The following is a 14,182-nucleotide window of genomic DNA, read 5'->3' on the forward strand; positions in this document are numbered from 1 at the left end:
CTCGATCCTCGAGCCCGGGCTGAAAAGCTTCTCTTTATATTTTCAAAAATATCGCATCGTAAATTTGCAACACCAACCACGCAACCGTCTTGTCCCCCCTCCGGAAAATGAAACTTTCCCAACCCCGAAACCTATTCTTCGTAAAACTGCTATCGTGCAGCCGAATCGGGGGGTTGCGTCTCGTTAGTTGCCAGCCTTTTCTTAGCCTCCGCCCTGGAACGTGTGGGAGCGTGCTTGCTCGTTTGTTTGTTTGTTTATGTTGGCCACCCGTGTTTCCCGCTTCAAAACGGATCCCGTTGTAACAGGGCCCTTTAAAGTGGCTCTCCATTCGGTTCCTCCTTCCCTTAGAGGACACATAACATGAATTTCCACCCAGACACTCCCTCCATCAGGGTGGAAATCGATATCGATTGGGAAGCGTACCGCCGTTTGTCTGGATCTCTAACCCTCACGCAAGCAAGTGCCCTTCTCTTCCGGGACGCGGTCAAGTGTTTGACTAACTCAGTGTCCGTGGACAGGCTGACCGGATTCGATTTCGATGGGTCGGAAGGGTCGGTTCACCGTCTGCGGACTTCCAGCGTGCCGGGCGGTATCACAACGCAACATGAAGTGCTTTTCCCAGAATGAGTAATCGAAAAAGTTCTTTCATCAGCCAATTCATTGATGCTTCGAACCACGAGAATGAAACTAATAAAATTGGTCAGCAATGTGGTCCTTGTTAGAGTGGCGCTTGGTTTTGATTTAATTTCGAAAAGAGTTGCGTGTTTTGAGTAGGCTTCAAAGAATGACGTTTGAAAACGATTTATTTATTTGATTTTAAAGATCTTTGAAGAAGGTTTCTTGTCTAGTTTATATAATCGTTTGAATTGGGATTACACGAAAAAGTTGCTGGTTTGTTTTTGACACAATTTCCGTAATATTACGAACGAACAAGCGAACAGCTCTTAAATGGAACAGCTTTGTAAAACATATTTTCAAACAGACAAAAGAATGGAACGCTCTAGTATATTTCTCATTTCCCAACTAACGTCATTTGTGTGATTTCCAGCGAGAGGAAAATGTAAAAAGCTGACAATCTTCAACCAATTAACCACTCACAGGAAACCAGTGCACCGTCATTCTTTGTCACTTCTCTAGACATTCCCTCGCCCACGAGTGTGTCTGTGTGGGAAAGAAAATGTGGGAGTGTACATAAATTTGCCTTAAGCATTACGCCCGCTCACCACGGATGCACCGTAAATTGCATTCGATTTGCAGTTAAAACCGATTGAGCTGCATAATGGGCACCTCAGTCCAACACCGCCAGGGCCGGGGGACTTTGGTGGTGGGCGAGCGAATGTCCACATGCAGTGCAGTTTTCAATACAATTTGAAAAAGAAACACTCCACGCCAAGGGAAGACATGAGCGGAAAAATCACCCCCGGAACCCCCCATCGACTGCCTTTGTTCCATCGCTAATCGGCCCGACCGTCAATCTTCCGAATCCCCCAGACACTCCTCCCTCTGGACGTGTCTGGGAAACCCACCGGGAGGGCACTACGAAAAGGGCGCCATCCCATTCATTGTCGTACGATTCATCGTCCTTCGGGTTTCGTCGGTTCACGGTTGTACTGGAAATCCCATTAAACTTCCAATTACATAAATTTATACCCGCGAATGAATTCACCCTTGTAGCCGTGCGGAGGAGGGGAGGGGGGGGAGGGTCGGTCGGTTCGGGAGGAACATAACATTCACCTCGTGTGGGGAGCACGCTTGAGGCGCCAACAAAAGATAGCTTCCTGCCCTCGTCGGGCTTCGTGTGCGAATGCCAGCCAATCATTCACGGTTGGTACCGACACGACCGCGCCGCTGGCAAAGGATGCGGGTGGAAAACCTCGAATCGTGATTAAAGGGAGGGGAGGGGGGGGGGGAGGAATTCCATCCTGTGCAGATACTGCAAGTCGTGAACCGATGGCACGGGATTCGTTTGGAACAGTGTTCCGTGTGTTACTTACATCGTTTTTATTCTAATTCTCTAATCCATCCCTCGCACTCTCTCTCTCTCTCTGTTTTTCTCTTTCTTTACCTTTAACCCTCCCGTCATCCGACCTGTCCCGCAACAGTGGAAGCATACAACGGAACCCATCTGCACCTGCCCAAGCTGGAGCGAAGACAAATGGGCGCGTATCTGTGCATCGCGTCGAACGATGTTCCGCCGGCCGTTAGCAAGCGTGTTTCATTGAGTGTTCACTGTAAGTATGGTTGCTAGGATCACACGCACACACACATACACACTACCGTGCGAAGGATGGCTCGACCCTCGAGCACCGATGTCCGAATTTTCAACTCCAGTAAAGGCAAAATTCCGGTACAGAATTTCCATCAGTTTTCCGCGATGCATCGCGAGCACGAAAGGAATCGGGCGGTTTGTTTAACTCGTGCATCCACACGTTTCTTTCCTGGAAACCCGTGTCCGTCCCGAAGGCCAATCTTTTTGCCACCGAATGGCCAGCGGGGGCCTCAACAGACCGAGCGTCAGTACCTGTTACCACCGTGTTTTCCCTGCTGCTGCCGTTCCGCCCTTGACTGTGCTTTGTTTCCATTTTTCCAACGGGTGCCCTTGTCGGTACTCCCAGGGCTTTTCCCAAGCGCTGGGAAATGAGCTACACATTCACCATCAGTCCGGGCATTTTCCCGCCGGGCTCCAGTGTTTCGGAGGCATAAATCCTACCGTGCGGTGCGAAACCGCGTAAGGATGTGTGCGCATACAAACACACACATCGACGAGGGCCTGCGAATGTTCGTGGTTGGCCGTGGTAGCCCAACGTAATGGGTACGCTCTCCCCCCTGTTCCAGCGGGAGATTCATCCGGTTCGTGCCTGACCCCCGAAATGAATGGGTTTTGCGCTTTTCCCAAGCACTTTAACGAATCCGCAGGCATATGGTGCGCTGCTGGCACTTGTTTGTAGCGTTGTAAAAGGACGCTCGCTTTAAGCTGCGGACAAATTTACCCTTACGTACACTGAAATAGTTTTTGAAGCTACACCGAAAACAACCAAATTTGAAATCGCTAAACTCTTTAAATTTCCCTCGTCAACCAACGATACTGAGTTTTTTTTTAAATGATAAACTTGTTGTTGAAAGCTGGCGTACACTAGAATGGATGTGAGATTTTAGTATCTATTTACAGGAGCATTTATTTCAACCTAGGTTATTCCTCCAACATTATAAACTTTACTTTGGATCCCTTTTTTCAAATTCTATAAACTTAGAGTATTCAGTTAGTTTTTTTTTCGTGTCTAAGCTAAACCCCGAATTAAATGATATCAACTGTGTAACGTTTTTTGATCCTCAAACGAGCGTTTGTAAACTTAAATCAGCATACCAAAGGTTGGAAGTTGGAAGAAGAAGGCGTTTCAAAGTTGGCGAAGGATCCTATCGTTTCAAATGGAATCGATATGTTTTTCCTCGAACTCAACACCATCCCACTTATATGAGTTTCTTCTGTCAAAATTTTTATAGATTGATCTTTGTTTCTTTCAACATTTTGACGTTTCACTTAAAGTAGACACCAATTTTCCGAACTTCAATTTATGCTATGATATACGTATGCTATAGTTTAAACAATTGCTATATAGCACCAACACCTAGGAATAGTTAGTAGAAATACAACACCCTCGCTAAACCTTCCCTTTATTGGAGTGTTTTTAATATTTCCCAAAAATAAAATATTAGTCAAATGAAAGACGAATGAACAGCGGGATCCTCTATTTTGAAATTCGTTTCATCTAAATGAATTCGAACAAATGGAAGCAACCGGATCGTTTCAGTTACATAAGAAAGCATACTTTTTATCACTATTAAATAACAGTACAATAGTGTATGCAGTGTACGTACAGAATCCAGTAATTATTTCCCCAAACAGCAGAATGGTACACCTCATTAGGAACAAATCACCCTACCGTTTGCCTGGAGTTTTCCCGTTCACAATATAGATCCTTTTTCGGCTCCATGAAATTCATGATGACGGTAGAGCTTGAGTGTTCACTGAGTTTTAAACAAAACCTTACTAGTTGTACATCGGACATCGGCATGTTCACGGGCGCACTTCCCCAGAATTTTCCGTTAATAACAGCTTGGTGCGGGATGTGCGCTTACGTCATTTTCTTTCGGTTCTGTTTGCTGTTTTCCTTCAACCCTCCGGATACCTGGAACACGGGGACATAACCAACGAAAAACCAACCAACCAGTTGCACCATCGGTACGTCCCACCAGCCAGCTGCTCGGGGCGCCACTCGGCTCGGACGTCCAGCTCGAGTGCACGGTCGAGGCCTCGCCGATTCCCGTGTCCTACTGGCTGAAGGGAGGTCGCGTCCTGCCGAACAGCTTCGCCAGCATAACGAACGGCAATTACGAGCAGGCGGGCCTGAGCCGCCCGGAAATGCTGCTCGATGGGTAAGTGTGTGTTTTTTTCTTCTTCCTTCCCTAACGGTACTCGTCGCCGCTCCGGTGCATTTACATAGGATCCCAATTTTTAAACCGTTGGAATGCTTCAGTCAACCACTCCCGGCACTCCAATCGAGGGAACGAGAGTTCGTGGTTCGAACCGTACAACAGGAACCCCGAACCAGGCCCGATCCTCACCTAGAACCCTCCCAAAAACACACTCTCCCCGGGTTTGGTTTGGTAATTGATTTCTTCCGGACGCTTCCGGGAAATGCAGCGAGCTGGATCCGGTCCTCGAACCCGGCGGGAGTGTGTTATCCCCCTTTTTTTTTCTTTAGTTTTCCACCGACATTATCCATGCCGTTACCGAAGCCATTAGCGAACCCGGCCGGCTTGACACTAATTTCTTGCTTTCGTCCTCCGCTCACGTGGCGCACCGGTGCAGGCCCAAGTACGGCATCGCCGAGGAACGGCACGGCTTTCGGACCAACATGCGCCTCGTCGTGCGTTCGTTCTCGCCGGCCGACGTCGGGACGTACCACTGCGTCAGCACTAACTCACTCGGCCGCGCCGATGGCACCATGAGACTGTACGGTAAGTGTCCATCTGGTTTTCCCAACGTTCCTCTTTGTGCGTATGTGTGTGTGTTGTTACCCCGTTACCCACGACTTTTGTTCCCGACGATCATTTACTCGTTACGAAGCTCATTACCTTCCTCCCCGAACGGTGCAACCGGGAAGCTGTGGGCTACCCGGGAAAATCGACTCCTTTTTCCTCCCACCCGGCACGCAAGTATCGACGACGTTTTGTTTTCCTTCGCTGCGGCTGCGGAACCCCGCCATGATTCGAGTCACGTCCCAAATTGCATCGAATTGCACTCGGTAGCCTCGGGAAAGCTCCACCCTACACGAAAACGATGGGACACCAATCACCAATCGTGAGGGAGGGGGAGAGAATACCTGGGAAACCGTTTGCTACATTAAATGATCAAATTTCGTAATTTTCCGCTTCGCAAGTGCCCACGTGCAACCGCACGTTCGATCTTTCACCGGCTCGAGCCTGGCAGCCCGTCTGGCGATTCTCGCGTTTTCATGAAGAAAAGTGCCACCCGCCCTGGTGCCTGCATCCAGGAAAACAAAAGAAAAACCCTCCGTAAAGTGCTGTAGTGGTTCCCCGTGCCCCTGCATCGTGCCCGTGCCATTGTGTTGCACAGTAATTTCATCGTTTTCAGCAAACCCGAACCCCGCACTTTTTTCTTTCTTTACGATTATCGCAGTTTAATGGCGAAACTTGTTGTGTGTCGTTGTTGCGGCTCGGGCTCGGGAAGTAAATTGATTGTTATCTCCCGGTAGCGAGCGAGCGCCATTAAAGGGGGTTTTGCAACCCAACATGAAAAACCACCCCGACGACCCGCCGAAACCTGAAGCTGCAGGCAATTATGGTGCAGTTTGCTTTGCTGCACCGCGTGTTTCATTTTTCGCTGGCACGTTTGGTGTGAGCGAGTGTGTGTGTGTGTGAGCTGCACGTGGTGAACAAAATGGGTGCTGGGTATTTCCGCACGAACAGCACATGTTTTCTGCCATGTTTTACGTGAAAGCGGACGATTGAGCTGACAGAATTAAAGTAATTACTTCTTGTCTGTCGACGGAGGAGGAGATTTTCTTTCACAATCTTTTGATAGCACTTCAACAAGATAAAATCAAAACTATCTTTGTGTTACACTGTTTGTTTTTAAATAAGTTGTTATTAGGAGCAGAACCATGAGTAAATAGCCTTAAGTTATTTTCAAAACCATCATCAAATATTGAGACGACCCTTAAAAAAAGTTCACAAATATTTCATAGCTCCATTACAATCTGATTATGAGACCTTCAAACTAGATTACAGTTCTTTGTTTGATCATTTGATTATGCTAGTTTAACATTGCGTGGATAGTTACCCTGGTATATGTTTTGTTTTTGAAAAATGAGTTATCGCTTTTTTCAAAATCACACTTCACTTCTTTTCATTTTGTCCCAGGTGACAACCATTTACGAGGCGTTTGATCGAAAAAGTACATTCAATTTTTTTTGCCAATTTTTCCTGATACACATTTTCAATGTCGGTGTTCTACGAGCAGCTTCAATTATGCATAGATATTTTTAGTTTTGTACCCAACATTCCATCTATCACGGATTAGTTTTCATCATTCCACTTTAAAAAGTTACACAAACCGCCTTCTATAAAATCGTGACCACATTGTAACACCCTGTTTCATTATTGCTATTCCATCAATTAGTTCATTTCTGTAACCTAAAAAAATCCGAAAGGTGTCAGTCAATTATCGCTACCCTGATTAGGGGTAATCCGTCCTCAGTGATGTCCGCGGTAGGGGAGAGTGTTCACTTTTGAGTGTGCATTTTGCGGCGCACTGACAGCCCCATGCACACAAACGCACCGGTTGCGGTTGCCGATGATTGACGTAAATGATGACGCCACCACAGCGCAGTGCAGTCATTTCGCCATCCGGCCGGGTCAAGCACGGCAGGTTGTGAGATTGTACCGCAACCTTCGGATGCAGCGGCCGACGATATCATGTCAATGCACACATTAATTAATTTCCCACGGAGCATCAGCAACCGGGCGCCTCCATCGCGCCACGTGTCCTTCCTGGAATGGGAGCAGCGGCGCGTAAAATATGACATTTTGTAGTCGACTTCATTTAGATTCCCTCCACCGACTCCCCGTACAACCTTTAAAGCCTTTGCTCTACGCTTATTCGTTTGGATCCTTCCACGAAGCGAAAAACCCTTACAATGACGTGTCCACTTTTACAGCAAGTGGAAAAAATCTGCGATGATTAGCTTAAAGCGACGAAATGGACAAGTGAACCTAAAGACCATCGGATGGAAAGGAATATACATCCACCGTTTTAGAGCTCGCGGATAGGAACTCTCTTTCCGTCGCTTTCACTCACGTTTTCTCATGAATAAATTAATTAACGTGCTATCATCAACGGTCCAGGCGTAGCGATCGGTGAAATGACGCATTTTCTTTGGCGCAACACGATGATAAACCCCGGCACAAATGCTACTGCCAATGACACGCTTAATGCCAATAATGAATAGAAAGCTTTCACTCGACGATGAAAGTACACTTTTCTCATCGCCCCCTTTAAGGGGGTAGGTAAAGAAAAACGAATGGAAATTAGCGTACGAAAGTCTGGAATCTCCCGCTTGGAGTGGACGATAGATTAGAAGATGAAGTAACAGTTTTTCTGCCATTCACCTGATGACATTTTTCTTTTGCAATTTCGATTCTTTCGCCTCCAGTGCACAAGCTATGCACTTTTCTGCTGTGTGTGTGTCTGTATGTATAAGTAAAACAGCACGGGTAAGGAAAGTGATGCAACACAAACGAGCCATTGGAAAATGGGAATAATGTCGAGCGGGAAAAATGTGTCCAACTCACGAAGGGCGCACTCGTTTTGCATGCAGGAATGTTCATATTTTTCCTTCGTCGCCAAAGGAGGAGTCCCGTTGGAAAACTCCTGTCGTCACTCTGCGGCACTCGTTTTTTTCAAGCTCGTTGGACGTTCGCTCCACAGGCGTCCATATTTTCCCATTATGTCCAGTTGTAGAAATCTGGCAAGCCGAAGGACACGGCAATGGTTTCGAAAACGGGAACGGCTTTCCATTCGAACTCTTTTCCCGTCCCTTCCAATTAGGTTGGAGGGTGGCGGGGTGTTGGCGGGATGGGTGGCGAAGGTGATAAAGTGCTGTAAAAATGTATCGCAATATTCATCCATTGCCCGCACACCCCAGGCCTTCTTCTTTTTGTCACCCCCAACCCAATGCTCTCCTTTTCTTTTCGTTCTTTCCATTCTCATGAAAAGCAAGAAACATTCCTTTGTGCGTCCGACTTTCTTCTCGCGCGTTGAGCGCGTATGAAAAATTATGCTCTAAAAGAAGGATGGTCTCTCCGTGCACAAGCGTGTCGCAGCAAAAGCAGTTTCTTCGGATTAAGTGTCACTTTTGCACCTTCCGGTTGTATTTAATCTTGCTCCGTTCTCCAGTTTTGCTGGGGAAAATTTGGACCTTGCTTATCGAGAGACCTTCCAAGGAGGAAAGTGGAAGGAAATGGGTTCCCGGAGAAGGAAACCCTTTGGCGCGTTCAACACGATGTACAATCGGGGCACGTGTTTTGAATATGAATCCAATAATGCCTCCAGATTATGACAGATTGTCGAGAGGTGAGCTGCGCTACAAATGCCGATTTCTGGAAACGCTCGAGGCTCCTTGTTATGTAGGAAATAGTGGAACTTCTCTTACAATGGAAAATCATTTTTGAATGCGCCGTAACACAAAATAAAATGAAATTTTGGGCAAAACCCAACCCAAAATGAACAACCACATGTACTTTGTGAAGGAAATTTATTCAGCGGCGTTAAATTTTTCGCGTGGAAGCAATCAAGGAAATCAATACTAATCCTTACGCCATCTGATATTCCGTTAACTGTTTCATTCCATTTCAACATTCTTTTCCCAACATTATTTTCTATTCATTTTCTAACATCATAACTTGCTGGAAAATGTTTCTCGCAATCTCATCGTTCGTGAATTTCCCGGAACTGGAGCCATACATAAATCCAAGAAATACCAATAATAACGCAATATTTTCCATCCCTCCTCTTCAACGTTTCCCGAGAACAAGTGCACATGCAAATGTACCATTTTCAGGTGAAAATGTGCTACGTGATTTTACTGTGGATGTAAAACCACCCTAAACCCACCAACTCGGGGAGCTTGAAATGTTGGGAGGTTGAGGATTTAGACCGCTCAAGAAATCCACTGCACGATTCGAACCGGAAAACGTGTCTTCGACTTAAAGTGTGCAGCTTCGGCCCCATATGCACTCTAATCCGGAGCCATTCGGTGCAACGGTTTCCCGTTGGAACGAGGAAGAAATCCTGGACAGAGACATAAAATCTTCGATCAACACGCTTCTCCTCTCCTGGTGGAGGTGGATTTTTCCTTGGCTCGTTTATTTTGCCAAACCGGAAAACAATAATCACGTTCCGTTGCTTCCATCGGGGCGCGTGATTGTGTGCTATTGAACGCTGAAGATATTGCAATCAGTGGACGTAAACAATGTTTACGACCCATTACTTGGGTGGGAAAAAGGCTCGAACAAGCTGTTTACTGGATCCGGATACTGGAGCTACTCGATGAACCGATAGAGATCGGATGGAATAAACCGTACGTTTACGGTTGAGCGATATTTTTATGGCAATCCTATGGTAAGGAAAGTGCCATATTTTTACAGGTCAAGTGTATTTGCAGTAACCGGAAAACTACTCAATACGAATGGAGCTAAAATGAACTTGCGTATGAAATAAAAACGTGTCACATTACGCAATTCGTGCCCTGTTATGAGGGAGGAAAACATCTTTTCCATCACTAGCAGAAAAGAAGCTTATAAGATTTTTAAAAAGATGAAGCAACGATATTGGAATAGGGAAATTAATTAAAAAAATAGACAGAACAACTAGGTTTGAAAATTGCACGCGATAAAAAGCAGGAAAAGCTCACTATCTCTATGATCTTTTCCGCTCCAAAATCTTAATTAAATCCATCCAGCAAACATTATCTTTGCCTTCCGTCCGGCGTCGTGTTTCTCGTATAGAAAAATCGCTTCATTTAATCATACCTTCTTGCTGCCACGGCCGGATGCAACGGTTCCGCGAGCACGAAACCCATTTTCTCACCCTCCCGAGGGTCATCTGTTCCTTTCGATCAGATTTCATTTTAATTGTCCACACCTTATCGGCACCGGCAAGATAATCTCCCGGAGAGCCCAAGGTGGAAAGTCGAACCCGGCACAAGCCACAAGAGCGCAAGCGTAGACCATTGTTCAACCCCGTCCCGGGGGTGGATCGTCGGGCCGGGAAACAATCGAACGGAATATAATTAAAACGAGAACGAGACCCCCGTGGCCCTCGTCGACCCCACGAGGCACTCACGGTGTGCCAACATCCACGCTAAGCCACGCGGATATATTCCCGAACCTTCGAAAATCGTGATGCTCGTGCGATGTTCCTCGTTTGCAGTACGAATGGCGAAGCGCGTGCTAATTATATTTTGTCCGCCATCCATTTCCGCTCATCATCATAATCGTCCTTTCGAAAGCCGCCGTCGAGTTCGCGTTGATCCTATCGGTGACCTTTTGACCGAGTTCTGGACGTTTCATCCCTCCCCTTGCTAAGTAGGCGAAACCGTTTGTCTCGTGTCGAGAAAGGATTTATTCGGATGTTGCCTAGCAGCGCAGAAGGGCATGCTCAGTCAAATTCATTGATTTTGGCTGTAAATTACAGAACTGCCTTTGCACTGGAGTCGAGAGAAAATGATATTTAGTTTTGGATGGTTGTTAACCGTTGGATGTAAGTTTATCTCTAATTTCACAGAGGTTTTTTTTTGCAAAATTTTCATAAATACAACATTATAATGGTTTGATTATGTACATAATATAATATGTCAGTTGGGTTTATTCAAGACCTACCGGTAACCTTTTTCTTAAATAAGCGTTTTTATCTACTTCGCCATGAATCTTTGTCGATTACAAAAGATATTAATTACAAACTGGAGTATTAGCTTGTTAAATTTATTTTCACACAAATGTTTTGCCAGCGATAGACTACAGAAAAATGAAAATTTTAAATCCTTATCTTGAAAAACAAATAAATAATTCAATAGTCTATAACGCCTAGTCTATAACAAATCACTCTACAAGCTTTACGCACCCATCTTTAAAGCCTGTCTTGTGTTGCCTTTTCAAGTTGTTTAAATCAACTTTTTCCCCGAAACTACGTTCGATCCGGAGGAATCGGCCAATGAATAAATGATTGAGCATTGAAGGTAACATCGAACATCGAACAAAAAATAAATTTGTACCGCGAAAGGTCAAACGGTTAGTCGGGGGAAAAAATGTACAAGAAAGAAAACGAACTGCACAAAAGCTGCTTACGGTCGAAAAAAAAATAACCCCCCAATCGGATTCAGATTTTCCCCAGGGTTGGTCTTCACCTTCCGAAACGCGGCGGATTCTACCAAATGTGTCACCCATTATGCACCGGACCTTTTAGCTGGAACAGAGCATTAGTTCGCCAGCGCCCTCCAGCCGCTCCACTCTTCCCCTTTCGGTCCCATTACGCACCATTCGTGCAGCGGAACGAACAACATCATTAACGAGAACCAACAGCGCCAGCAGCTCGTCAACATGAACATAATCATCAGCCGTTCACCGCGTCCGCGTTCGTGAGATTCATTGTTGCGTCAATGGCTCCAGCGTGGGTTGGAGGAAAGTGGTGCGCCACCGAATGAATGGGGGGGGGGGGGGGGGGAGAGCAAAAAAAGAATGGCACGGAAAATCCCATTTCCATTCCACCATCATCAAAGGGAAGGATTTCCGGCGGTTCGTTTGCGTTTGCGAATTCGTTTCGGTTCGTTTCGGGGTGGGTTTTCTCTTCCTCTTCTTCACAGTCGGGTTTTTCTGCCTGCATCTTCTTCCTTTTCTTCTTCTTGCCTACACAAATGAAAGCACCACGGGCTTTCCCTCCTAATGGTCCATCGTGGACGCACGGTGGACAAATTTTTCACACAAATTGACGCATTGTGTCGGGGTGTTGCGGAATTGTTCGCACTTTCACGATTTTTATGTTTTATTCAGTCGGTTTTCGGCTCATTCTTTTCGCCGACGCCGGCTGGCAAACACGTCCTTCGGTCGGCGAAGGACGATTCCGGTTTGGTCTCCGAGAAAGGTCATTCGACAGAGAAGATACGACGTCCTATTACATTCGCCAACCTGTCCTTCTTCCCCGCATCGGTCCGAGGGGAGGATGATGATGATGGTTCGTTCGCCCGTTCAGAACTATGTTTACTTTTATCGCCTTTTCTCGCCTTCATTCCAGTTCCACCACGCGGGGCCAAGCTTTTTTCACGACACTCATCATGCGCCTTTTTTTTTGTCTCTCGTTCTTTCTCTTTGCATTTCTTCACGCACAACGTAGAAATAAAAATTCATCCGGGCGGCGTGCAAACAACGGACGATCAATTAAATATAATTGGAGGTAAGTGGTTTCCCCGGGATGGTACGGGCCGGGCCGGTGGGAGCGGTTGGGATCTTTCGGCGGGCACAAAAACCATCCGATGCTCACCGACCAGCATGTGTAATGAAGCGATAGAACATAACGTTGATGAGACACATTTGCGCCGACCCTGAAGACGTCGTAATCACCAGACGCACGTCGCGCAAGCCAAAGAACCGAGGGCGAGTCGTTACGGATTAAGTGTGTAACGGATCTGAACCCGACGGTTCTTGGGAAAGACGATCATTCCGAGGAAAATGTGACAATGGTAAATCAGACCGCTCTAACGACGTTACACTTGTGGTGATTTCGTTAAACCGAACAAATCCTGTTTGTTCTAGCCAATGTGAAGAAGTGAGCAAAACGTTAGGAAAATCAAATATCATTGGAAGAGCTTAGGAGTATTTTAAATCAGTTCTCATTAAGTTACGGTCAAGTTTTCATGTTGTTCACCCATTTTAACCAGGATAATTTAATCCCAACTAATTAGTATTAGTTCCAGCTGTTCCTATTACGGTACGGCATGTTGGGGAGCACTTAGAGAAAACTTTTATCACACTAGTGACATAAAATATCTCATAAATAGACAGTCTGAACTATAAATGACAACTACAATAAGAATCACTCCACAAAATGATAAGCTCGTTTAATTTTTATCAGTCCTTATACACACGCTATCATTTTAGAATTTAGGTTTTGATAATGGTTTAATTCATTAGTCTCTGCTATTCAATGAAATATAGTTAGTTCAACACATTGCTACGACAAAGTTATTTAGGAAAGTTTGTGTTCATCGGCAATCTATATTTATAAACCAAGATGGAGCATGATAGAAGAAAGGGAAGAAAAGCACAGAAATCTGTTCTTGCCTTTTTAGATTTCCACGTGAGGCTACTTATTTCCGGTAAATTAACCAACTCAAGTAGTCCGTGCTTACAAGTGTTTCTATAACATTGTTGGGACAAAAATAATTACAATAATCAATAGACCAAATATTTAATAAAACATTTCTCTCTTTTATCGCCAGGTCTAGCGGAGGCAGCTCGAGGTCGAGGTAATTCCGCCGGCAGCTCACTGCACAGCGACCGAACACGACATCCTCTGCTGCTGCTGCTGCTGTTGATCCTTTCGCTCGCCTTCGGCACGATACGGACCGTCATTCCCGGTGGTGGCAGCAGCACCAGCATCAGCAACAACCACGGCCGGCTGGACAGTAGATGACACCGCTTCGAGATGGCCGGTGCGTGATACCGAATCGACGGAGCCTGTTGACCGCCGTCCGTTCACGATACAATAATATAGGTGCGGTAAGCGATAGCCAGCGGGACGCCGCGTAGGGAAAGTCAGAGAAAAAACCGTGTCCGGCTCGAGTGGCCACAAGGCGCTGGTGTTGAATAGGCTTAGACTCGCAGTTCATCCAACAATAATAGTTACTAAGGATCGTGGGATCGGCTGGATGCCGAGAAGACAAAACCCGGCTGGTACGTGAGAAATTTGCCCCGCGTTGTGTTGTTTTTTGGTTTATGGGTTATGATATAAAAACGTGACCGCACAGGGTAGGGTTTTGATTGGAAGATTTGGAAGAAAAATCTTATGTTTTACTTCCTTTACTTGTTTGCACGAACAAGTGGGGAT

The 14,182-nt window shown here is 45.9% G+C and overlaps 1 protein-coding gene across 1 annotated transcript in view; it reads left to right on the forward strand.

The window, feature by feature from the left end:
* The window catches only part of LOC131284240 (lachesin), a 36,598-nt gene extending 22,830 nt beyond the window's left edge, over positions 1-13,768 (forward strand). The window contains exons 4-8 of the mRNA XM_058313093.1: positions 2,103-2,231; positions 4,230-4,434; positions 4,871-5,019; positions 12,470-12,529; positions 13,575-13,768. Coding sequence (XP_058169076.1) covers positions 2,103-2,231; positions 4,230-4,434; positions 4,871-5,019; positions 12,470-12,529; positions 13,575-13,768 — 737 coding nt within the window. The remainder of the gene's footprint in view (positions 1-2,102; positions 2,232-4,229; positions 4,435-4,870; positions 5,020-12,469; positions 12,530-13,574) is intronic.
* The last annotated feature ends 414 nt before the right edge of the window (positions 13,769-14,182 follow it).

The sequence above is a fragment of the Anopheles ziemanni genome, chromosome 3, assembly GCF_943734765.1.
Source record: "Anopheles ziemanni chromosome 3, idAnoZiCoDA_A2_x.2, whole genome shotgun sequence".
Taxonomy (NCBI): Eukaryota; Metazoa; Arthropoda; class Insecta; order Diptera; family Culicidae; genus Anopheles; species Anopheles ziemanni.